We start from the raw sequence: 27,576 nt of genomic DNA on the forward strand, positions 1-27,576 counted from the left end.
GCAGTTTTTCTGGTCGCCATTACTTTAGCGAGACATGTCTTAGAACTCCAGGCTGTATCTTGTAGAGAGCTTTTCTTGAGGATCTCGGAGACAGGGATCTCTCTCCACACAGTTCCTTCGTTTCTACTGAAGGTGGTATCAGCCTTTCATGTTAATCAGGAAATAAATGTACTTGTTTTTCAACCTATGGGATTTAAGACACAGGGCTGTGTTTTGCAGAAATTGGGTGTTCAAAGAGGTCTTTTACTTTATCTGGAGGTCACTAATGAGTTTCGCCTCTTACCATCTTTTTGTGCTGACTAATTCTTTTAAGTGGGGCGCTGCTGCTTCCAAGGCCACTATTTCTAAGTGAATATGTAAGGCCATTTTGTCAGCCTATGTTCTATGCGGTAAATAGTCTCTTGCATCTGTCAAGGTGCATTCTGCCAGAAGCATGGCCTCGTGGGCCAAGGCTAAACCGATCTCCCCTGAGGAGATCTGTAGGGCAGCTACTTGGTCCACTCTGTACATGTTTGCCAAATTCTACAGAGTGGATGTGATGGTGAGACAAGACTCTGCCTTTGGGTCCTCAGTCTTGCGGGTCAGCACAGTCAGTCCACCCTAGCTTTTTGGGATTGCTTTTGTATGTCTCACCTATTGCACTGGAAAAAGAGATTATGTACTTACCCTGGTAAGCTCTTTTCCAGTAGATAGGTGAAACATTCTAGACTCTTACCCTGTCCTTCCTACAACTACCTACTGACTCAATCTGTTTATGCTTCTCCAAGTTGATTCTTGGATGTCAGGCAGTCCCTGGGCTGGGAAGAATCTGTATATATGTTTCTGTTTTATGCAGGGGTTGTTACTGAGCTCCTTTGATGCATTTGTTGGCTGTTTGCTGTTAATGTTCTCATATTCGTCTTGAGCAGAACTGTTGTTTATGGACTCGATTGCCATGGATGTCTCTACTTTCCATTTTGTAAAGTGACTCGGTGCTTGGGTACTAACTGAAGGTGGAGCCAGAGAGCACATTGGAGTAGAGTCACAGAACAAATCTGGAGTGGATTCCTTCTGTGTATGGCACACAGCCATTGGGACACAACCCACTTGTCTAGAACGTCTCGCCTATTTACTGGAAAATAGCTTACCAGGGTAAGTACATAATCTCTTTTTACTCCGTGCTGTCTTCACAGGTCTTCATGAAGTCAGTAAAGTTGGAATGGGTGCTAGGAAACATCAAAGCTGCCCAAGACCTCTGTGAAGAAGCCTTGAATCATTATGAGGATTTTCCCAAGCTCTGGATGATGAAAGGGCAGATTCTGGAACAGGAAGAGCTTTCAGAAATGGCTCGTGAAGCATATAACCAGGGGGTAAGGCCACAGCTCAAGGGCACAGGGATGGTGTATCTGCATTCCCTTATGCAAGAACAGAGCTTGGTATCATTTGCAGGTATTACTTCTACTGATCAGATTTTTTTTTTTTTATGTCTCTCACTAGCTAAAGAAGTGTCTTCACTCCATTCCACTGTGGCTGCTGCTGTCCAGGTTGGAGGAGAAAATTGGACAGCTGACCCGTGCCAGGGCTATCTTGGAAAAGTCTCGTTTGAAGAATCCAAAGAACCCAGAACTTTGGTGATTAGATTCAGAACTTGGTGTTGCTGCTGGGAAGCAGAACACTTATTTTATTTGTCATAACTTTCCTCTTCCCTGTGTGTAGATGTGCCCTACACCTCACAAGCACTTGTCTAGCACACTTAGCACCAGAGTTGTCAACTGTTATAATACCCAACTACATTTAAGTTGTCCTTGGAAGTTCCATCATGAAGGGATATGGCCATCAACAATGCATTCTTCTCAGAGCTACCCCTACACCAATCATTCTGGGGTATGTCTGCCCTCTAGAGAATTCCCTTGGAGTCATCCATTGCTGTGAGATAGTCCACCCCTGAGATAGTCTCTTCATAGCTTCTCATCACTGTGGGATGTAGTTAACCTTTTAAAGTATTTTCCAGAGTCTCCCATGCTGTTACATACAGATACCACAAAGATATTCACTTTGGATTCTCTCATCATGTTAAAATATGGGTTACACTGGGGATGTTCTCCTAAGAGTGCTCCCCCAGCCCTTTACGCTGAGAAACCAACTGCCTTGAGGTGTTCTTAGAGCTCATCCTTTCTCTGTGAGACATTAGCTCTCTTTGAAGTATACTCCTTGAAGCCTTTGTTCTTTGAGGTCTTTGAGGTGGTGTTCACAGAGCCCCTTTCACTGTGAGATATGGGTTATCTTTGAGGTATTCCTTTTATAGAACTGTCTTGATTGATATCTTTAGGTAGAGGACTGCATATATGTTTATTGACATAAATCCTTATTCCCTCCCTCTTCAGGTTAGAGTCGGTATGCTTGGAGTACAGGGCAGGGTTGAAAAACATTGCCAACACACTGATGGCTAAAGCCTTGCAAGAGTGTCCCAATTCAGGTAAGCAGGAGACGTCTGTTCCAGGCTGTGTGGGTGAGGGAAGGTATTTCACCTCACTGAGTGCCAAGGATTTAAAAGCTTACTTAGTATTTTCTGCTCTTTTCACCATAGCATTACATTGCTATACAAGAGACCTACTAGTTCAACAAGTATCTATCTGTGTTTGCTGCTCTTCCTATCCCAATTCAAATGTCCAAAGTATGTCGAGTTTTCCTATGTGGAGACTCTGCAGTTGCAAAAAGTGCCTATCACAGGAAGCTCTCATTACAGTTGTACCAGAGAGGAATCTTCAAGCAAATGTGGCCTATTCTGTTTGTCCCATGCATGAAGATAGTGCATACTCTTGTGCCATAATTCCCCTGGCTCATTCCAGAGAGGCCTGTAATTCCCAATTTAATAATATATTAAATAATGGCAGAAAAAGACCAATATGACCCATCAAGTCGGCTCAGGAAGGGTCAATAATTTCTTTCAGGTATTGAAAGGTCTGTATCATATCCCCTCTATTCCTCATCTCCTCTAATGTATACATATTTAGGACTTCCAGTCTTTCCTCATATGTCTGCTGGAGACCTCTTAACATTTTAGTTGCTTTCCTGTATATGGATTGTAATCTCTTATATGTCCTTAGTGATATATGTCCTCCTAAACTGAGTTCTGTGCTACAAGTTCGGTCTTATGTCTTTTATACAATCATCATATCTTTCTGCTTGTTATAACCATTGCTATGCAACCTGTCATCCTTGTGGCCTTAGTCACTGCCTTGTTGCATTGTTTCCTCCACCTTGAGATCTTCAGACTCTCACCCCAAGGACTTTCTCCTGGTCTACTCATCTGCCTCTCCCTTTTTATTGCATACAGTTCCTTTTAGTTTTTGCATCCCAAAAATTGCCTCATATATGTGTCTCTGGCTTGGGAGACTGAACAGAGAAGCCTTTCCCTGCCATGGCTTTGATGTAGGAAATAGGCATGGTACTAGCAGTGTGCTTATTTGCATTTGTGTGCCTTCTGCTGATGAAGATTTCATCTTTCCTATTGTAATTAGCCCCCCATCCTCAGGAAAATGTGGTCTGTGCATTAAGTTGCATACTAATGGGTGGAGGGAGATTGGAAGTGGAGCTATGATAGGAAGATGGTAACCTGCATGGAGCAGCAGGTACAATCCTGACCACTTGGTAGACCAGATGGGCCATGCCCGTTTTTACTGCTGCTGTTACTATGTTTTAGTTCTAAGGTCTTGTGAACAAGGCTTTAGGACAGGGGTGCCCTATAGGTCGATCGCGATCGACCGGTAGCTCGCCAAGGCAAAGTGAGTCGATCCCAGGAGTCACTTTGCCTTGGCGATCTATTGAGCCGATCAATCTTCCTCTCCCCGACATCAATTCTGCCGTCAGAGAGGAAGTTCGAGCCAGCCAATCGCTGCCTGACTGGCGGAACTTCCTCTCCAACGGCAGAATTGACGTCGGGGAGAGGAAGATTGATCGCCCGAAGCAGAGAGAGCATGGTGCGGCGTCGGGGCCTGTTATCCATTGGTGGCGTTTGGGTCCTGTTCCCCGGTGGCAGTGGCTTGGGGAAGGGCAGGCAGAAAGAAAGAAAGGGGGCAGGCAGGGAGACAGAAGGAAAGAAGAGAAACAGAAAAAAGAAAGGGGGCAGGCAGGGAGACAGAAGGAAAGAAGAGAAACAGAAAAAAAGAAAGGGGGCATGAAGAGAGAAAGAAAGAAAGATCAGGGAGAGAGGAAGAAAAAGTTGGGGGAGGGAATGAGGTGTGGAGGAGAGGAAGCATACAGGCTGAAAGAAAGATTGGATGCACAGTCAGAAGAAAAAAGTGCAACCAGAGACTCATGAAATCACCAGACAAGGTAGGAAAAATGATTTTATTTTAAATTTAGTGATCAAAATGTGTCTGAATTTATATCTGCTGTCTATATTTTACAATATGGTCCCCTTTTACTAAACCGCAATAGTGGTTTTTATTTTTTTTATTTTTTTAAATTTTTATTTATAGAATTTTCATTCTTTCAATATATGAATCACATATTATAAAATGTATAATAAAATATATATGTATGTACAAATTCATATCATAAATATTCATCCCTTTCCCCTATTAATTGTTTTTCCATTTTTCTTTCATATTAATATCTATATTTCCCATCCTAACCCTATATTACTATTATCAATGTGTTAAGATATCTGATCTCTAGAATAATTAGTCAATGGATCCCATATTTTCTTAAAATTTTTAATATTTCCTTGTTGTAAAGCCAAAATTTTCTCCATTTTGTAAATGTGACATACCGAGTTCCACCAGAATGTATAATTTAGTTTGGTAAAATCTTTCCAATTTTGTGTGATTTGCTGCATGGCAACTCCTGTCAATATTAAAAGTAATTTATTATTATTTGCTGATATTGGACTCTGTGTTCTCATTGCAGTACCGAATAATATGGTATCATATGAGAGTCCTACGTGATTTTCTAGTAATATATTTATTTGGGGCCAAATTAAATTCCAAAAAGCTTTTATACAGGGACAAAAAAAAATTAAATGATCCAATGTCCCTACTTCTATTTTACAATGCCAACATCTATTAGATCTAGTATTATCTATCTTTTGCAAGCGCGTCGGGGTCCAATAGTGGTTTTTAGCGCAGGGAGCCTATGAGCGTCGAGAGCAACGCTGGGCATTCAGCGCAGCTCCCTGCGCTAAAAACTGCTATTGTGGTTTAGTAAAAAGGAAGGGGGGTGGGTATTTGTCTATTTTTGTATGGTTGTTACTGAGGTGACAGTTGAAGTAAAGGCTGCTTTGTTTACCTCATTGGAATAACTACAAGACAGCATTGTATCTTCCAAAACAAACAATATTCGTTTATTGTTAGTATAAAAACTTACAGTATTACAGCAGCAGAGACATATCAGAAAAATATATTGTCAGTTCAGAATATGCAATGGAGAGAAGAACTTGCACCCATCTGCTTAGCAGGGGGCTAGCAGATCCCCGTAGCATAAGTAAGTGAATCTCTCTGGCTTTACCTAGAATGCACGTGTTTTTTATACAGAGCAATTCTTCCTTTGTTCCAAAAAAGTCCATCCCCGAATTCTGGTTATGTAATTCCCTATTGGTACATAAAATAATGTATACAGGGGGGGGCGTGGCTTGGACGCGAATTCTGATGGTCGGGTAAACGAATAGCTCCGTGCAAACAAGCTATATTTATAGAAATTACTACAAAAAATTAAAAATTTACTGAAAAAAACCCCTAAATATTGAAAGATAATGGCGTCTAGCAAACAGAACAAAAGCGATTCAGGAGCTGGAGGATCCGGTACAGGAAGCAACAAAAGATCAAAACCAGAACCAAATACTCCTCCTTCAAAAGTTCCGTTGCCATCAGATGATAACCCTGATGTTATGGAAGAATTAAGACAAATTAAAGAAATTGTTTTAGATAGCAACAAAAAATTACATAAAGCTATCGAAGATGCGGCAACACTAACTAAAAGAGTAGATTTGACGGAAAACAGAATAAATATATTGGAAGATAACTTCGAACAACTGAATCTAGACATGAGACAAAACAAAATAATATGGAAAGAAGTAGAAGAAATTAAAAAAGACCTTGAAGACAGTCGAAACCGCGAAAGAAGAAATAATTTAAGAATTATAGGAATGCCGGAAGGGGTAGAAAAAAATAATCCTATAACTTTCCTAGAACAATTTCTACCTAAAATACTACCATTAAAATTCAAAACGCCGTTGGAAATCGAAAGGGCACACCGGATACCAACACAAAGAAAAACTTCACAAGCGGGTCCAAGGACATTAATATTCAAACTTCTGAGACATCAACAAGCACTGGAAATATGTCAATTAGCTAAAGAAAATAAAAATCTCAGATGTCAAGACTCAAAAATACATATTGTCCCTGATTTTGCGAAAGAAACCGCATCCAAAAGGAAAAAATTTCTGGACATGAGACCACAACTGAAATCGCTAGGGGCTAGATACGGGCTCCTTTATCCAGCAATAATGAAAATAACAATTGCAAACAAAACTCAAAATTTTTCAGATCCTACAAAACTACAAGAATTTCTGGACCAATATGAACAACCTATGACATCCTAAAAATCATCTTATAAGAAAATCTCATAATTAAAACTGAATATTTATATAGTTCTTTATACTTTATAAAAAACTTTAATATATAAAAATTGATCTTATAAACAAAAGGAATAATAAGATCTACGATTAAACATTAGAATGTGAAGAAGATTCAAATAACAATGGAATGGAACTACACGTGTTTAAGCATAAACATGGAACTATACAAAACCAACGTGCTTGGCAGAAAAGTAAAATCAAACTACATAATCTTACACTACTTGAATGAAAATTTCATATACAATTTTGAAGAAAATATACTTACAAGGAAGATCGTAGTTGGAACAAAGATCCGAACGAAATGTTAACACAGAAGAGGAGTTAAGTAATACAATATGGGAGTGGCATTGATTGACTATATATAGACGAGAGACGTTACATGAAGGAAAGGGAGAAATCTCCAATCACATGGCCAAAATGTCGTGAAATATAAAACAGAAAGAGATTGGTTGATAAGAAGTATATCCTGTAAAAGGATGTATTTCCGTTTTGAAACTATCTCTCAGAATGTTTTTCTTCCGAGTGTATGTTTGACGGATATTAATGTGCACTGCTTTAATAGGAAATAAGAAAAGAAAATAATCTAAAAAAAAAAATATACAGGTTTAAGATTGTTGAATGGCTTGCATAGTTCTGACAGAGTTAAACAAAAAACGTAAGCTCAATTTAATCAAAGAAAGATTTTCACGCTTAAAATACATGTAACCTCAGTCGTGTGATTGACTCACATCATCCCACAGCAAGCTATCCAAAAGATATTTAACACTTGAGAGGAACCAATTTTTTGCGTTATCTCAATGGTAAATAAGGAGGAATGAGCTCCAATTTCATAGTTCAATAAATGGTGTCTTCCATTATGGAATTTCACCTGGGAGCCTCCTCACAAAATAATTTTGAGAAAATGTTGCACAAAATTTGAACGAATCCACCAAACATACCATACACTCACTAATCCTAATTACTTCAAAGACATTTTAAGCCAGTCAGATTATGCTACTCTAGTGAGCCTTCATTGAAAGATATTCCGGGGAAAAAAAAAAAAGAAAAATGCGAAATATATCATTCAGAGAAGTTTCATTCTAATCTAGAAACATTATATTTCGTATTGATTCCAATCTATAACATAATAGAAGATATGTAGAAAAATGGATGAAGAACCATAAATTGAAACTGAATGCAGAGAAAACCAAATTCCTACTACTAGAGAAGGAACAAAAGCAATCTATAACAGAATTGGAAGTAAATACAATCAAATATCCCATACAGAGCACTCTAAAAATTCTAGGAATACAATTAGATAGACGCTGCACTATGCAGACAGATACACAAAGTCATACAGAAAGCATTCTTCACCATGCGAAACCTAAGAAAAATAAGAAATTTCTTTACCAAAGAACACTACAAGATCATTGTACAATCCCTCACACTCAGTAACTTGGATTACTGCAACAGCCTCTACCTAACATGTCCTAACAATATGATAAAACAACTACAGACAGTTCAGAACACTGCCATCAGACTCATCTACTGTCTCAGCAAATTTGACCACATCACTCCCGCCTATATAGACTCTCACTGGCTTCCGATAAAAGCAAGAACTCAATTCAAGTTCTATTGTCTGCTGTTTAAGATAACCCATGGAACTGCCCCCTGTTACCTAAACAACCGCCTAAACCATTACCGCTCATCCAGATCAAGAAGAACTCAAAACCTATTCACCTTCCCACCTAATAATGGAACCCGTCTTAAGAAACTATACGACAGCCTTCTAGCGACACAGGCAGCAAAAATTGACCCCACAATCACCAAACTAATGATCAATACAACAGACATCAAAGTGTTTCGAAAAGAAATCAAAACATTTCTATTCAGAAAACACATCATTACCAACTAATATCCTCCCTTTATGCACAAGCTCTCCCTCGATAGAATAACACATTAATTCAATTCTTAGAACCTTTCCTATCATACATACTCTGATTCCTATATAAACATTTTCCATACTATCCAATAAATTTCTTACTTCATTATTAGGTAACTTCCAATCTGTAAACCGTATATACTGATAATCTCCACTATATTCTGTTATCACTTGATTCCCTTGATATGTAATTCTCAAAATTGAATCCTCTACCACACCATTTAATGTACACGAATCACTGTTATGTAATTTATCTAGATAATCTTTATTACGCAATTCTTTTGGTAATTCCTATAATTTGTATTCCGCCTTGAACAATATATAATGTATAATGTATTCGAAATTAATTTTCCTATGAACTGTTTTCCTATCTTATTCTACTCTATGTTTATAACCTAACTAATTTATTTTTCTCAAGTACTTTAGCAAGAATGTGAACCTTTGGGACAGTCAGGGAACTCTAAGTACTTTCTTTTCATCTTAATTAATCTTACTTATTGCATTTCTTCTGTTTCTACTGTAAACCGCTTAGAACCTCACGGTACAGCGGTATATAAGAAATAAAATTATTATTATTATTATTTCGTATTGATTCCAATCTATAACATAATAGAAGATAAGATAGATAGAGGAAAATTTATAATTTTAAGATACACTTGAATTATAAAATTTCCTCCAAGACTCATTAAATTGAGCTAATGTCTACTTATTACTATGATAATAGTTATAATAATATAATTATTAGAAATCAATATAATATATGTAAAGATGATTTCGAGATAACATAGATATTATAGCAAATTCTATTAATGATTTATATTTAAATTTATCAAGAGATAAGATAATATTTCTTTTATATAAATTTAGATACATTAATTTGTGTATAGAATTTATATATTTGAAAATATATATATTTGCTAGATACATGGAAAATTTACTAGATAGATGGAAATAATTTAATAGTAGTAAATAAAGAATTTTCTGTATTAGCTTGAGGGAGTTATTTTAAACCTAACCTCATCTTGCGTATCCAAGTTTTCGTATTTAAAAGGAGGGGGGTGGGAAGGGAGGGGAAGGGATGGATGGGAGGGGATGGGAGGGAGACATATAGAGGGGATGAAAGTAAAAAAGGAAAATCATAAATTATTAAGTGTATTGGGAAAATATATTAATAAAAATCATTATATATTTATAGATAGAAAATTGTATTATAAAAATATAAATATAAATGGATCTTAAAATTATATCTTTGAATGTTAATGGTCTAAATCAGGGGTGTCAAAGTCCCTCCTCGAGGGCCGGAATCCAGTCGGGTTTTCTGGATTTCCCCAATGAATATGCATTGAAAGCAGTGCATGCAAATAGATCTCATGCAGATTCATTGGGGAAATCCTGAAAACCCGACTGGATTCTGGCCCTCGAGGACCGACTTTGACACCTGTGGTCTAAATCATGTTATAAAAAGGAAAAAAGCATTAGGTATTGTTTCTAAAGAGACAAAATGCAGATATATGCTGTATACAAGAGACCCACCTCTCAAATATTGAATCTAATAAGCTGACAGGAGGTTGGGTCAAGCATTGTTTTTTTTCACCAGCTATAGGGAAAAAAGCAGGTGTTGCTATTCTAGTAAATAAAAAATGCTCAGCTTCATTTAAACTAAAAGCATCAGATACTCAAGGAAGATGGGTAAAAGTGGAAATGTGCATGGGAAATACTGCCATGACATTGTTTAACATATATGCCCCTAATTCGAACCAAAATGAATTTTTTAAAACTCTTCAACAAATGATTTTACCACTGGCTACTTCAAATCTAATAGTAGCTGGGGATTTTAATGCAGTTATGGATCCTTTATTGGACAAAACCCAAGTAGATTTATGAAATCAATGGGATTAGATAATTTAGTACAAACTTGCGATTTGACAGATATTTGGCGAATACTTCATTTTAATGGACGGGAATTTTCTTTCTGTTCTCATGTTCATAATTCTTTTTCAAGGATAGACTATATTTTTATATCAAATCATCTAGCACATCAGGTGACACAAGCTGCCATTGATCCAATCATTTTATCTGATCATGGTGGGGTGTGGATCGAAATTAAGATCATAGATCAAAACACTAATAGACCAACTTGGAAATTTGATAATACATTGCTTGTAGATCCAATATTTTGTGAGAATTTTCAAACAAAAATGAATGATTATTTTCAAATAAATGATAAAGATGAAATTTCCAGGGAAACATTATGGGATGCTTTCAAGGCATCAATGAGAGGACAAATAATTTCTTATTCGGCTTATCTAAATAAACAGATTAGAAAACAATTTTCAAACTTAGAAAAAGAGATTAAAATTTTAGAATCAAAACTTATAGAAAAATGGGAATATTCCATTCAACAAGAATTGTAAAAAATTAAAAGTAAATATAACGAGATCTCATCAAAGATGATTAGAAAAGATTTATTTTCTCAACAAGCATTGTATTATGGTAACTCAAATAAGTCGGGAAGAATATTAGCAAATTATCTTAAAGCGAAGAAAATAAAATAAAAAATAATTGCTATAAAAGATGAAAATGGCGATACATTAACACAAATTGAACCTATATTAAAACAGTTCCTAAAATTTTATAAATCTCTTTATTCTTCCGAAACTTATTTAAATAAAGAAAAAGATGGTTTAGAATTTTTGAAAATGTTAAAGGGTCCAAAAATTCCTGAACATATAAAACGAAGTATGGAAGAGCCAATATCACTAAAAGAATTAGGAACAGCTTTGAAATCCCTTAGAGTTGGATCCGCTCCAGGTGGTGATGGATATACAGTAGAGTTTTATAAAACATTTCAAAATTTTCTATTACCCTATTTATTAAATCTTTATCAATATCAACTTAATAAAGGTTGTATAAAAGGCACTATAGCAGAATCTTTAACAATTGTTTTGCCAAAGCCAAATAAAGATCCCACTTTGGTTTCAAACTATAGGCCAATAACTTTAATAAATGTAGATGGAAAAATATTAGCAAAAATACTTGCGTTAAGATTGGCTAATGCTCTCCCCCATATTATAGGTATGTCCCAAACAGGATTCGTTGCTCAAAGACATTCATCTCATAATACCAGATTAGCATTCCATATGTTATACTTAACAAAAAAAATAAATGAACCTACTTTTACTGTCTCTTTAGATGCAGAAAAGGCTTTTGATAGAATAGAATGGACATTTATGTATCAGGCAATGGAATGGTTTGGTATAGGTCTTGGATTCATACAAATGATACAAACATTATATAACTCCCCTTCTGCTAGATTATATATTAATAATGCATTTTCAGAAAAATTTAATCTACAGAGAGGAGTTAGACAAGGTTGTCCCTTGTCCCCTTTATTGTTTGATATAGTTCTAGAACCCTTAATATTAGCAATCCAACAAGTAAAGGAAATACAAGGTATACCTCATTCAGATAGAGAATACAAGATATCAGCTTATGCTGATGATTTATTATTATATTTGAGGAACCCAGAATCTACCATTCCATGTTTACTTGAACTGATTAAGAAATTTGGAAAATTTTCTGGATATAAAATAAATTGGAACAAATCAGAAGTTCTTCCACTAAATGTACATTGTACAAAAGGTTTACAATGAAAATTAATGAAAAATGTTTATTACAAAAAGTGACAGAGATGTGTGCACAATGGAATCCTTTACATTTATCTTGGTGGGGAAGAGTACAAACTGTTAAAATGATGATCTTACCTGTAGTTTGCTACCAAATGGGAATGATACCAGTTTTCTTTCAAGAATCTTTTTATACAAAATTAAATAAGATATTGACAAAATTTATTTGGCTTGGGAAAAATCCCAGAATTGCTTTAGTGTCATTGCAAAGACCAATTACAGAGGGTGGGGTAAATTTTCCCAACTTTTATAGGTATCATCAAGCCTATATTTTACGTCAAGGTATGTATTGGATCCTCCCAGAGCCCACTGATAATATTCCAGACTGGTTCTGGTTAGAATGGAGACTCATGTTTCCTTTACATCTTAGTCATGTAATTGGTATCAAAATGCCAAGGCTATACAAAGAACATAAAATATTTATGGATACCTGGAAAACTTTAAGATATATAAGTAATCTAACTCCTATATCAATTAGCAAATCAACAACTCAAACAATTTGGCTAAACCCCAAGATCAAGATTGGCGGTTTCAAAGTAATCTGGAAAGACTGGATGATAGCAAGTATTCGTATATTAGATGATGTAATAAAAAATGGTAAGTTGCTGGAGTTTTCACAATTGCAACATAAATTTGGTCTTAACAAAACACAAAATTTTAGATGGTTGCAATTGAAGCAATCCATTCAGAAAGGGTTCCCTGAATGGAAAAATCTTACCAATTATCACAGTTTAGAATTTTTGTGTTTCCAGATGGATTCAACAGGTCATGAAGCCGCACAGTGGTATAAATTAATATCCGGATATATAAATAAAAAACCAAAAAATGGTCTTAGAGACATTTGGAGCATTGAGATAAAGCATCAAATTAATGCATCTCAATGGCCACGACTTTGGTCTTGGAGGTTAAAATGTACGGCGTCAGCATCTATGAGACAAACTTGGTTTTTTCTTTTGCATAGAGCTTTATGGACCCCTGTTCGTTTACAAAAAATAGATAGCAATAGATCTAATAGATGCTGGCACTGTCATGTCGAAGTTGGGACATTAGACCATCTTTTATTCTTTTGTCCATTTATCTTATCATTCTGGAAATCAATTTGGCCTCAAATAAATAGGATGTTAGAAAATCCGGTAGCCTTGACATATGATACTATATTATTTGGAACAACTATGAGAGCAAGAAGTCAAATTTCATCAAGTAATAACAAACTTCTATTTATTTTAACTGGAATAGCAATACAACAAATAACATTCAATTGGAAAAACCATGACAGGTTAAACTACACTTTCTGGTGGAATTTTGTATGCCATATATACAAAATGGAACTCACCATTGCAACACAAAAAGGCTATATGAGTAAATTTCAAAAAATCTGGAGACCGTTAACAGATTTCTGTAATGAATGATTAACTTTTCCCATGATAAGATATTTGAATAGAGGGGAATGGGATGGGATTTTATTTCTGATTATTATATACTATATCAATATTTGAATGAATTCACAATAAAGTTGATTTTATGTATTATTGATTGGGAGGGAGGGAGGGGTAGGGGATTATTATATTCAATAAGAATTATATAAATTTAGATTTCTTGCATAATACTAGAACTTTATATAATATTAATTTTTTAAAGAAATGTTAAATTTGATGTTAATATATGAGTTAATCAAGTGTATATATTCAAGTTTCTAATGAGTTTATTTGGAACACTTGTTGTAACATAAGAAAATGAATAAAGATTTATAAAACATAAAAAAATAATGTATACCTAACTCCTCCTCTGAGTCCACGCCTCTCTCACCTCCACCCCCCCTCCCCAGTAGGGGGGGCCTTGCAGAAACAGAGAACTCTTGGTGAACTTTCTTTTTCCAGCGCTGAGATATGTAGATGCTAATTAGTGGTTTTACAATTCTGTGCATCTTCAGGATGGTGTCCTTGTATGCTGAAAGTTGGCAAAGGTGACCTTTCGACAATCCAGCTGCTTGGTTCTCATAACTTGGTTCAGAGACAGGGAGAAAATGTTTTGGTACCAAGTTCTCTCATCTCGCTACACCCACATCGTCCTGCAGGGATCCTTGCTCATTATAAAAGTTTTATGGCTTTCCAGGGTGCCTGGCATATGAAGTCATACAGCACTGATAACAGTTCAGCAGAACCTTGGAGAAATATCCTCCCAGCAGGGAATGGAGACAAAAACGTTAGCATTGCAAAGGCTGCAGGTGTTTACAGACAGCAAGGTACAGGATGGGCCTGGCTATGGGAAAATATAGGTCTGTAGTGTCCAGCATACACAAGTGAAAATATAGGTCTGTAGTGTCCAGCATACACAAGTGAGGCCAGTATGTCCAGTTGAATCATCTGTATGTCCAAGTTATCCATGTCACAGTGCATAGAGTCATCTTCTTTGACCTCTTTGAAAAAACCCCGGAATAGGAATGATAATTAACAATTCTATGTGTGTGCTTTGTGTTTTTTAAAAATTTTATTGTTGGTAGATCATTTTGACTTGGGCATTTTAAAAGTAGCTCGCAAGTCAAAAAAGTGTGGGCACCCCTGCTTTAGGAGATGAGCAGGTTGGAGTTTGTCAGCTTCTTTCTGATGTCATTGATTAGTGTTTGTTTATCCTTCCACCCATTCCATCAACTTTTGCCAAAGGTTTGGATTGGAGTTCTCCTCATAGATCCTCACTAAATGGATCTACTGTAATTCATTGGTTTTCTCTAAGAAGGAACAGCTCTGAAGGCCAGACTCCAGAATCTGTTACAGCACAATTATTGTAATTATGTGAAGATAGAAGGGAGAGAAAAAAGCTGTAGAAATATTTATCCCAGGACAAGCAGGCAGCATATTCTCAACATATGGGTGACGTCATCCACGAAGCTCCATAGCGGACAGCCTCACAAGCAGACTTGCTTGTAGAACTTTCAAAGAGTTCGCAAGTGCTGCACCGCACATGAGCAAGTGCCTTCCCAACGAACGTAAGTCGTGCGTCTCCTGTAAGGTACCTCAGTTTTCTGCAGAGCCAAGAAGCACCTGTTTCTCAGCTCTGCCGATTTTTGAGTTGCCTTCTCGCACCGTGGATTTCTTTTTTTCTTTCTTTTAGTCGCTGTGCAGTGCGTCTCTTTTTTATTTTTTTTACTTATTTTTCTCCTGTCGTTCTCATCCGGCAGGGCTTGGGCTCAGGCCCTGCTGCCGGCCCTCGTTTCATTGCAGCCATATTTTCTTCTATGTCCCGGCCTCTTACCGGTTTAAGAAGTGTAGCCAGTGTAATTGGGCGATTTCTCTCACTGACCCCCATCGTTGGTGTATTAAGTGCTTGGGGCTTAAACATGGTCCTGAATCCTGCCTGCGCTGTACTACTCTTCAGAAACGAGCTCTCCAGAGGCATCATACCAAGATCCTGGAGCTCTTTGGTCCTATGGAGCCGTCTGCAGAAAAGACCTCAGCCTCGACCCCCGTGGCGGCCTCATCATCCAAGTCCTCGACCTCGAGCAAGTCACCCTCGTCCTCGAAGGCCTCATATGCTATGTCTCTAAAGGTCTCGTCCTCAGGGAAGTCTCCTCTTTTCTCCGCAGGTACTCTACTTAAGAAGCCTCCAGCTGAGTCTCAAGCAATCCAGGCAACGAGTGCAGTCATGCCAGCCTCTACGAGACCTCCTCCTAAGCGTGCCTCCAAACATAGGGAATACTCAGTGCACTGCTGCACCTTCCAGACCAAAGTCATCGGTGCCTGACTTCGAGAACATGCTGCAAACCATATTGACCACGCAGCTTACCACTGTTTTGGCCAAGCTTGCCCCTGCCTCGGCCCTGCTTTCTGCAAGCCAGCCTGAGCATACTATCAAGGCACCATGAGCAAAACCTCTTCGGTCTCGACCTTTGTCCTCCAGTGACTCAACCTGTTCGAGATGTGTTGGAGAAGTCTCGATCAAGGTCTCACTCGAAGCACTCCTTGTCCTCGATATACCTGGCTTCAAAGAAGAGTAAAGAGTCTCCTCGGAAGTGTACAGAGTCTCCTATACCTCATTTGTCGAGGCCCTTCGAGACCCCTTCCAAGCCCAGGCATAGGTCTCGAACTCCGAAGCTTTCAACGCCTTGTACTTCTCCGCCGTAGAAACAGGCAAAGGAGGATCCCTCGTAGATGGTCTCAAGAGAGGAGTCTGGGACCTGGATGTACCTCAAGGCGGAGAAGTACGAGGCGTTAAAAGCTTCAGAGTTCGAGACCTATGCCTGAGCTTGGAAGGGGTCTCGATGGGCCTCGACAAATGAGGTATAGGAGACTCTGTACACTTACGAGGAGACTCTTTACTCTTCTTTGAAACCAGGTATATCGAGGACGAGGAGTGCTTCGAGTGAGGCCTCGATCGAGGCTTCTCCAACACATCTCGAACAGGAGCTTCTTTTGTAACTCTTACGTTGGATACAGACAAGGTACCCCATGAACGCCTACTACAGAAACTGAAGAACTATGGGGTGGAAGGAGACGTACATAGATGGATCAAAAATTGGTTGGCGGGTAGGAAGTAAAGGGTAGGAGTGAAGGGCCACTATTCTGACTGGAGGAGGGTCACAAGTGATGTTCCACAGGGGTCAGTACTCGGACCGCTGCTGTTCAATGTATTGATAAATGATCTAGAAACAGGGACGAAGTGTGAAGTAATAAAATTCGCAGGCACCAAACTATTTAGTGGAGTTAGGACTAAAGAGGACTGTGAAGATTTATAAAGGGACCTGAACAAACTAGGAGAGTGGGCGACGAGATGGCAGATGAAGTTTAATGTAGAGAAATGTAAAGTCTTGCATGTGTGAAACAGAAACCCGAAGTACAGCTATACAATGTGAGGGCTGGTAAAGGGTGAAAGTACCCTAGAAAAGGACTTGAGGGTAATAGTGGACAAGACAATGAAGCCATTGGCACAGTGCGCAGTGGCCTCTAAGAAGGCGAATAGAATTTTAGGTATTACAACCAGAACGAAGGAAGTTATCCTGCCGTTGTATCGGGCAATGGTGCACCCGCATCTGGAGTACTGCGTCCAGTATTGGTCGCCGTACCTTAAGAAGGATATGGCGATACTCGAGAGGTTCCAGAAAAGAGTGACACGATTGATAAAAGGTATGGAAAACCTTTCAAATGCTGAAAGATTAGAGAAACTGGGGCTCTTTTCCCTGGAAAAGCGGAGACTTAGAGGGGACATGATAGAGACTTACAAGATCATGAAGGGCATAGAGAAAGTGGAGAGGGACAGATTCTTCAAACTTTCAAAAACTACAAGAATGAGAGGGGACGGATTCAGAACCAATGTTAGGAAGTTCTTCTTCACCCAAAGGGTGGTGGACACCTGGAATGCGCTTCTGAAGGGTGTGATAGGAGAGAGTACAGTATTGGGGTTCAAGAAGGGATTAGATAATTTCCTGAAGGAAAAGGGGATAGATGGGTATAGATAGAGGATTACTATACAGGTCCTATAGTGAGCAGACTTCTAGGCATGATGGACCTCTGGTCTGACCCAGCAGAGGCACTGCTTATGTTCTTATGTCCTTCTTAATATTCCAGGGAGGCTTCTCCTTCTTATTCAGCGGCACTTCGGTCTCGCTCCACTTCTCCTCCTGAGGAATCTTTGACTTCTAAATCCACATCTTTTTCAAGATTCATTTTTGACATGAGTAAGGCTCTTCAGATTGATCTTCAGTCTGAGTCTAAGTATACTCCTGAGTATTTGGCTGAGATGGAATTGCCGCATCCGCCAAAGGACACCATGAGACTTCCTAGGAATCCTGTTTTGAAACAAACTTTTCTCAGGAATCTCGAGACTCCTTATTCAATCCCGGCTATTCTCTCTAAAATGGAATCTCGTTACTGCACGATTCCTTGTAAAGGGTTTGAGAAGCCACAATTATCTCACCAATCCTTAGTGGTGAAATCATCTCTTTAAAAATCTAATTCCACCAAGGTTTATGCTGCCGTTCCTCCGGTCAGAGAGGGACGCACCATGGATAAATTTGGACGCCATCTATATCAAAATTCCACGATGGCAAACAGGATCTTGAATTACAACTTCATGTTCATACCCTACCTAAAGACCATGCCCTACTTCTTTCCTGATCTGGCTGAACATCGGTTGCCTGTGTTTCAACAACTTAAGCAGAACCTCTCCCAAATACGCCTCTTCATGCTTCAAGCCACTTATGATGCGTTTGAAATGTCATCTCGGGTCACTGCTTTTGCTGTGACAATGCGACGTCTGGCTTGGCTAAGCATTGTGGACATGGATCCTAATTTACAGGATCGTCTAGCCAATTTACCGTGTCAAGGTAATGAGCTCTTTGACGATTCCATTGAGGCTGCCACTAAGCGTCTCTCAGAGCATGAGCAATCATTTGCCTCTTTGATTTGGCGTAAGGCTAAACCTCCAGCTTCCAAGCCTTATAGACCACATCCACGTTGATATCCACAGAAATCTACTCCAGCTTTCTCCAGGCCTCCACCTCGGAAACAACCACAACAGCAGCGTCAACAAAAAATCCAGACTCCTGCTGCAGCTAAGCCTACCCAGTCTTTTTGACAATCTAAGTCTGAGCATAACGTCCACCTTCATCCATCAGATTTCTCTCCTCCCCATAGAAGGTAGGCTCCATCACTTTTATGAACAGTGGGAGCAGATTACATCATACCTCTGCAGTGTTCTCCCCAGAAATTTTTTCCAGCCGGGTGGCATGAAAAAGTAGCCGGGTGGAGCGGGATGGGGAAATTTGGTGGTGGGGAAAATTAACCCCCTCTTTTACTAAGATGCGCTAGCATTTTTAGCACGCACAAACCCCTGCGCTACGTGGGAAAACTAGCGCCAACTCAATGCTGGCGTTAGCATCTAGTGCGCATGGCAATTCCTCCACTCGCTAAGCGCACACTAAAACCACTATCGTAACTTAGTAAAAGGAGCCCTAAATGTATACTATTTTTATTAGTTAATTATTATTATTATTTTCCAATGCTCAATATGACTTCCTTTTTTAAGGTTTGACACTTGTGCCAGAATATTTTTACTAAATTTAAGAAGTATTTGCCCTCTTTCAAATGGTATACAGGTTTAAAAAAGGGAAAGGCATTAATGAAGTCATTAGGTTCAATCTAGCCATTTATTTCTGCATGAATTTAAACAACTAAAAAAAAAGATAAATATAGCTCATCCAGTCATACAAGAAATGGCTCTACAGCATTTTTGGGCTTGCGAGCTATTTTTAAAATGACCAAGTCAAAATGATCTACCAACAATAAAATTAAAAAAAAAACACAAAGCACACTGTACGCAGAGAAAATGTTAATTATCATTTATATTCCGTGGGTTTTCAAAGAGGTCAAGGCAGACAATTCTATACAATATCACCTCAGGAACAACTATACAAAAATAGATAAATATACCCCCTCCTTTTTACTAAATCGCAATACTGGTTTTTAGAGCAGGGAGATGCACTGAATGCCGTACGCTGCTCTCGATGCTCATAGGCTCCCTGCGCTAAAAATCGCTATTACGGTTTAGTAAAAGGGGGCCATAGTGCAAAATATAGACAGCAGATATAAATTCTTAAAACAGATACATTTTGATCACTAAACTGAAAATAAAATCATTTTTCCTATCTTTTTGTCTGGTGATTTCATGAGTCTCTGTTTGCACTTCCTTCTTCTGACTATAAATCCAATATTTTTTTCTTTCTGCCCCTCCCCTTTTCTTTCTGTCTCTCTCCCGCTGCCCCCCCCCAAGCCATCGTGCCAATTTCTCCACTTCCCTGATTCTTTTCCTACCCCCTAAGCCACCATGCCGATTTCTCCCTGCTTCCACGAGCCGGACCAGGAATGTACAAGCGCTGGACTCACAAGACTTCACCTCTGATGTCAATTCTTACGTCAGAGAGGAAGTTCCAAGCCAGCCAGGCAGCGATTGGCTGGCCCAGAACTTCCTCTCTGATGTCAGAATTGATGTCGGAGGTGAAGTCTTGTGAGTCCGGCGCTTGTACGTGCCTGGCCTGGCTCAGGGAGGCAGGAAGAAAAAGATTGCCAAGGCAACGCGATCGACTCACATTGCCTTTGCGATCTACTGGTCGATCGCGCTCGACCATTTGTGCACCCCTGCTGTTATGGTATCCTGTCCTGACCTGAGGAAAGGGGTTTAGTCCCCAAAAACTGCCTTATTTCCATTTCCTATTTATAAACTTTAATCAATAGATACAATACTACTTGATTCTACGGTAAAGCAACAAAAAAATTTTTTCTACCTTTTGTCGTTTCTGCTTTAATCATCTTGTCTTCACTCTTCTTTCTAGCCAGCATCTGTCCGCTCTGTCTTCCATGCAGTATCAGCCCCTTCCATCCACTGTCCGCCCTCTCCCCGTTCCATATGGCATCTTCCCTCTTTATGCTCCTTCAATAAACTGTCTATCCTGTGCCCCTTCTCTTCTCCTTTGAACATGATTGATTTCAGCTCTGCCACCTCTCCATTTTTCTCTCTCTGTCAACACTCCGTCCCCTATGCTCAGGCAAGCCTCTCTTCTCCTTTCTTTCCTTCACACCCCACAGTCTGGTATCTTCCCTTCCCTGATTCTCTGGCATCTCACTTCTTTCCTTTTCTTCCATCTCTCCCTCCCCCTCCATGCTCTAACATCTTCTCCTTCCTTTCCCCCTTCCTTTTCCCTTGGTCTGGCATACTTTCCTCCTTCCCTCCAATCCCTGGCATCTCGTTTCATTCCCTCCCTCATCTTCTTTCTCCCTCCAGTTGAGTGCAGCAAGTCTCTCCCCCTCTGCTCCCTTTCCTCCTTCTGTCACCCAAGGTCTGGCGTCATGAACTTCTTCAGGCAGCAGCATTCACAATTCGCTGCTGTTGCCAACTTCGGGCCTTCTTTGTCGGGTCCTGCCTTCATAGAAACAGAAGTAGGCAGGACCCGGCAGAGAGGAAGGCCTGAAGCTGGCAACAGCAGTGAATTGTAAATGCTGTTGCTAGCCAAAGAAGTTCATGACTCCAGGCCGAGCACCCGGGGCAGACTGCTACTCTCCCCCCCCCCCCCAACGACCCTCCTATTTCTCCCTCCCTCCCATCATGAGACTCTAAACAGCACTGCTCTACTCTAAGCAGGCTGCTTCAGCGCTTTCTCCTGCCGTGATTCCCTCTGGCATGTCACTGATGAGGGAAGGAGGGAGAGATAGGATAGGGAGAGATCGGGTTTGGGGGGCGCCCGGGATGATGATGAGGCTGCTGCTGCTGCCAGCGAATCCAGCAAGGGTGAGGCCCCAAAGCACAGCACTGGCGGGCCCCCTGACCATTTCAGGCCGTAGGCCTGTGCCTACTGGGCCTATCCTTTAATCTGGCCCTGCTTCCCCCCCACCCCATATGCCCTGACATCTCTCTCTTCCACTCCATGGTATGGTATCTCCTTTCCCTCCCTCCCATGGTCTTTGCATCTCTTTCCTCCTTTTCCTGATCTTCCTTCTCCCTCCTTCACTCTCTCTTCCCAATTGGGTGTAGCAGCATTTCTCTTTCTCCTCCCCCTATTGGGTACAGCAGCAGCATCATCAGCATTTCTCTTAACCCCCCCCCAATTGGGGTACAACAGAAGCACCAGCATTTCTCTTCCCCCTCCCCCTCTAATTGGGTACAGCAGCATTTCTTCTCCCGTCTCACACACCCGGCAGATTCGCTACAGACAAAGGCAAGTTGCAAGTTTCCCTTCGTCGCTGACCTATCTCCCAAAGGTCAGCTACAGAGGGAAGCTTACAACTTGCTGCTCTTGCTTACTTCGGGCCTTTCTCATTGCTGGGTCCTGCCTTCGCGGAAACAGAAAGTAGGCAGGACCCGGCAGCGAGAAAGGCCCGAAGTAAGCAAGAGCAAGTAAGCTTCCCTCCGTGGCTGGCCTATCTCCCGCATGATCAGGGGCTCTAATGGTCCGTGCCGGCTTCTCTTCCCTACAACCCCCCCCCCCTCCGACGTAACTTCCGGTTTCGGAGGGAAGCCGGGTTCGAGTCGCTTGCTGGGGTTTGTTTTGTTTAAAGTCCGGCGGGAGTCTTTCAGCGGCTCTTCAGGCTGCGCGTTAAGCAATGGTGGCAGCAGGATTCGGCAGATGACTGCCTGGCGGTAATGTAAATTTGCTGGGCGGAGCACCCGGCTGAAAAGCGCTGGGGAGAACACTGCCTCTGGGTTTTCACCATCATCCGCGAGAGTTACTCGCTTCAATTTCTTCAAATTCCACCAGATCTCCCTCCAAGAGAGTTTCCTTCCAACATGTCGCAGCTTCCCCTTCTTCTTCAGGAGGCTCAGGCTCTTCTTTGCCTCCGAGCTGTCAAGGAGGTCCCCTTCACCCAACGGGACATGGGTTTTTATTCCTGTTATTTTCTAGTCCCAAAGAAGACGGAGGATTTGCGACCTATCCTGGACCTCAGAGCTCTCAACAAATTTCTTGTCAAAGAAAAGTTTTGGATGCTCTCTCTTCCAACACTGTATCCCCTGATGAATCAAGGCGATTGGTTATGCTCCCTAGATCTCAAAGAAGCTTATACTCATATTCCAATTCATCCAACCTCTCGCAGATTCCTAAGATTTTGGGTGGGGAATCTACATCTTCAGTACCGGGTCCTTCCTTTCGGCCTCGCCTCATCTTCCAGAGTCCAGAGTGCCTGGTGGTAGTGGCTGCAGCCCTGCGGATGCAGGGTCTTCAAGTCTTTCCATATCTGGACAACTGGCTCATCAAAGCATCGTCTCCACAGGAGGTTATTGTAGCGACTCAATGGACTATAGTGTTTCTCCAAAGTCTTGGGTTCGAAATAAATTTCCCAAAGTCCCAGTTACGTCCCTCCCAAACTACAGTTTATTGGAGCCATACTAAACACTGTTCAACTCAGCATTCTTGCCTCAATCATGTCAGGACACACTCATTCACCTTTGTTAATAAGTGTCTTCCCTCACTTCACTCTCGACAAGACACATGATGGTTCTCCTCGGTTACATGGCCTCTACAGTTCACGTGACTCCTTTTGCCAGACTTCACCTCAGAATTCCTTAGTTGGCTCTGGCATCTCAGTGGCAGCAAGCTTCCGACCCACTCTCTCAACACATTACAGTGACTCCTTCGTTGAGACAGTCTCTCCATTGGTGGATGCTCTCTTCCAATCTTTCCAGAGGTTTACTGTTTCACACCCCCCCTCATCAGAAGGTTCTCATGACAGATTCCTCAACCTATGCTTGGGGGGGCTCATCTCGATGGTCTCCGTACTCAAGGCCATTGGTCCAGCACGGATCGACAGTGTCACATCAGTCTGTTTGAACTCAGAGCGATCTTCAGTGCTCTCAAAACTTTTCAGCACCTTCTTCACGACCAGGTAGTCCTCATTCGAACAGACAACCAAGTCGCCATGTACTATGTCAACAAGCAGGGAGTAACAGGATCTCTCCCTCTTTGTCAGGAAGCTCTAAAGCTCTGGAATTGGGCAATCCTTCACAACATCTTCCTGCGAGCTTTCTACATCCAAGGCCAGCAAAACTGTCTGGCGGACAAATTGAGTCATCTTCTACAACCTCACGAATGGACACTCAATTCCTCGCCTCTTCATCACATTTTTGCTCAATGGGGGACTCCTCAGATAGATCTCTTTGTGTTTCCCCACAACAACAAACTGCCTCAGTTCTGCTCCAGGATATACTCTTCTCATCGCCTCAAGGCAAATGCTTTCCTTCTGATAAGGATGAATCAGTTTCTCTATGCATTCCCTCCATTCCCTCTGATTCTCAAGACTCTTGTCAAACTCAAGAAGGAGCATGCCACCATGATTCTGATAGCTCCTCGGTGGCCCAGACAGCCTTGGTTCTCCCTTCTACTTCAACTCAGCTGCAGGGAACCTCTACTTCTACCAGTATTTCCCTCTCTGCTTACACAGCCAAAGGTCTCTACTTCATCCCAACCTGCAGTCTTTACACCTAACAGCTTGGTACCTCTCAACTTAACTGCCACTCTACAGTTTTCTCAATCTGTACAGGAAATTCTAGAGGCTTCCAGGAAGCCGTCCACTAGGCAGTGTTGCTCCCAGAAATGGACTAGATTTTCTGATTGGTGTACTAATCATCACAAGGAGCTGTCTTCAGTTTTGGATTACCTACTGCACTTATCTCACTCTGGACTCAAATCCACATCTATTAGAGTCCACCTCAGTGCCATTGCTGCTTTTCATCAGCCTATTGAGGGGAAACCTCTCTCTGCTCATCCTTTGGTTTCCAGATTTATGAAAAGACTTTTCAATGTCAACCCACCTAATCTAATCTAATCTAATCTAAATCTTGGGTTTATATACCGCATCATCTCCGCAGATGGAGCTCGACACGGTTTACATGGTTAGGGAAGGAACGGAACTCCAGTGGAATTATATAAGTATGAGAGAAGAGAGGTTGGTGTGAGAGTGCCAGGAGCGGGACGGGGTTACGTTCTGGAGAAGAGCCAGGTCTTCAGATGCTTACGGAATGGTAGAAGGGGGCTCAAATTGCGGAGAGGGGAAGGGAGACTGTTCCAGAGCTGAGTGATTCTGAAAGGGAGGGAAGAGCCAAGTTTACCAACAAGGGAGATGCCTTTTAAGGAGGGGTAGGATAGTTTTAATTTTTGAGTGGATCTAGTGGAGGTTGGATTTGAGGAATTCCAGGATAGAGGGATAAAAGGAGGAAGGATACCGTGGAGGATCTTGAAGGTTAGGCAGGCACATTTAAAGTAGACCCTGGAAATAACGGGAAGCCAGTTAACCTCTCAAGCCGCCTCCAGTAGTTTGGGATCTCAAGCTTGTTTTTACTCAATTGATGAAGCCTCCATTCGAACCAATAGATTCGGCTCATCTTAAATATCTCACTTGGAAAGTGGTTTTTCTCATTGCACTCACCTCTGCTAGACGAGTCAGTGAGTTCCAAGCTCTGGTAGCAGACCCACCTTTCACATTATTCCATCATGACAAGGTGGTCCTCCGTACTCATCCAAAATTCTTACCTAAAGTGGTTTCAGAATTTCATCTCAATCAATCCATTGTACAGTATTTTTTTTCCAAAGCCTCATTCTCATCCTGGAGAAATAGCGCTTCATACTCTGGGTTGTAAACGTGTTTTAGCTTTCTACTTGCAACGCACTCAACCTCACAGAACTGCTCCTCAACTTTTCATCTCTTTAAATCCAAATAAGTTGGGGCATCCTGTTTCCAAGCGTACCATCTCCAACTGGATGGCTGCTTGCATCTCTTTTTGCTATGCTCAGGCTGGTCTTCCTCTGCAGGGTCGAGTCACGGGCCATAAAGTTAGAGCTATGGCGGCGTCTGTAGCTTTCCTCAGATCAACTCCTATTGAGGAAATCTGCAAGGCTGCCACTTGGTCCTCGGTTCATACATTCACCTCTCATTATTGTCTGGAATCTTTCTCCAGAAGGGGCGGCCATTTTGGCCAGTCAGTTTTACAACATTTATTCTCCTAAATTGCCAACTATCCCACCATCCCCTTCTGGTTAGCTTCGAGGTCACCCATATGTTGAGAATATGCTGCCTGCTTGTCCTGGGATAAGGCACAGTTACTTACCGTAACAGTTGTTATCCAGGGACAGCAGGCAAATATTCTCACATCTCACCCACCTACCCTGGTTGGCTTCTTAGCTAACTATCTGAACTAAGGTACCTCACAGGAGATGAACGACCTACATTCGGCGGGAAGGCACTCGCACATGCGCAGTGCAGCACTCGCGAACTCTTTAAATGTTCTACAAGCAAGTCTGCTTGCGAGGCTGTCCGCTACAGGGCTCCATGGATGACATCACCCACATGTTGAGAATATCTGCATGCTGTCCCTGGATAACAACTGTTACGGTAAGCAACTGTGCTTTACAGTATGCTTCAAACAATCTTTAGAGAAGGATTTCTAAATGAACAAGTAGCCAGAATTGCAGTTCTAGATTACAGCCTGAGAACATAAAGGAAAAGCCTTGTATACTGGACACAGAAAGAAAGAAAAGGAGAAGCACCTAGAAATCACTTTCTTTCATTCAATTTCTATATTGGAATTTATATTTTTAGATTAGAAAAATGATTTACCCTTCAACTCATAAGCAGGAGCACAGTGTCTGTTGCAACACTCTTCTCCCCATCAGTATTTGAATCTCTCCTTTCTTTTTATAGGAATATTGTGGTCAGAAGCCATTTTCCTGGAGGCAAGGCCACAACGTAAGACAAAGAGTGTGGATGCCCTGAAGAAATGTGAGCATGACCCTCACGTGCTCCTGGCTGTAGCCAAGTTAGTATCTACTATATATCAGCTAAATAATGGATCTGAGAAGCCTCCTCTTATAATTGAATCCCAGGAGTGATCCCTTTGTATACAAGCACCCGGTAGAGTAGGGGTGCCCACACTTTATGGGCTTGCGAGCTACTTTTATAATGACTAAATCAAAATGATCTACTAACAATAAAATTTTAAAAAAACACAAAGCACACTGAAAGGCAGAGAAAATGTTAATTATTCATATTCCGGGTTTTTTCAAAGAGGTCACGGCAGATGACTCTATGCAATGTCACCTCAGTAACAAAATACAAAAATAGACAAATACACCCCCTCCCTTTTTACTAAACCACAATAGTAGGTTTTAGCACAGGGAGTTACGCTGAATGCCTCGCGCTGCTCTCAATGCTCATAGGCTCCCTGCGCTAAAAAACGATATTGTGGTTTAGTAAAAGGGAACCATAGTGCAAAATATAGACAGCAGATATAAATTCTCAAAACAGACACATTTTGATCACTAAATTGAAAATAAAATCAATTTTCCTACCTTTGCAGTTTGGTGATTTCATGAGTCTCTGGTTGCACTTTCTTCTTCTGACTGTGCATCCAATCTTTCTTCCTTTCTTTCAGCCTCCTGTATGTTTCCTCTCCTCCAGACCTCATTCTCTCCCCCAACTTTTTCTTTCTGTCTCCCTGTTCCCCCTTCTTTCTGCCTCCCTGTCTGCCCCCTTTCTTTCTTTCTCTGTGCCCTCCCCCAAGCCACTCGGTTTGCTGCCACCGCCATCGGGGAACAGCCCCCAAGCCACCGCCATCCCAAGCTTTCCCTGCAGAAGCGTCGCGCTGACCAGCATTCCGCTCCCTGACGTCAATTCTGACGTCGGAGAGGAAGTTCCGGGCCAACAAGGCATTTCTCCTCATTCCATCCAGCCTGAGCCCCATCTCTCCTTGATCCAGCATTTCCCTTCTGTGTCTATCAGAATTACCATTCTACCTATTTTCCAGCATCACCCTTCTTTGTGTCCATCTCACCTATATCCCTATCTCACCACTTTTTCAGAATCTTCATTTGTCTCTGTCCT

General features: G+C 41.0%; 1 protein-coding gene across 4 annotated transcripts in view; it reads left to right on the forward strand.

Moving 5' to 3' along the window:
- The window catches only part of PRPF6 (pre-mRNA processing factor 6), a 325,322-nt gene that overhangs the window by 267,237 nt on the left and 30,509 nt on the right, over positions 1 to 27,576 (forward strand). For 2 of the 4 annotated variants that reach the window (XM_033963163.1, XM_033963162.1), the window contains exons 16-19: positions 1,173 to 1,349; positions 1,477 to 1,610; positions 2,364 to 2,455; positions 26,398 to 26,512. In XM_033963163.1, the coding sequence (XP_033819054.1) occupies positions 1,173 to 1,349; positions 1,477 to 1,610; positions 2,364 to 2,455; positions 26,398 to 26,512 (518 nt within the window). The remainder of the gene's footprint in view (positions 1 to 1,172; positions 1,350 to 1,476; positions 1,611 to 2,363; positions 2,456 to 26,397; positions 26,513 to 27,576) is intronic. The other 2 variants (XR_004541083.1, XR_004541082.1) reach the window with 1 other exon arrangement.

Source organism: Geotrypetes seraphini, chromosome 11 (assembly GCF_902459505.1).
Source record: "Geotrypetes seraphini chromosome 11, aGeoSer1.1, whole genome shotgun sequence".
Classification (NCBI taxonomy): Eukaryota; Metazoa; Chordata; class Amphibia; order Gymnophiona; family Dermophiidae; genus Geotrypetes; species Geotrypetes seraphini.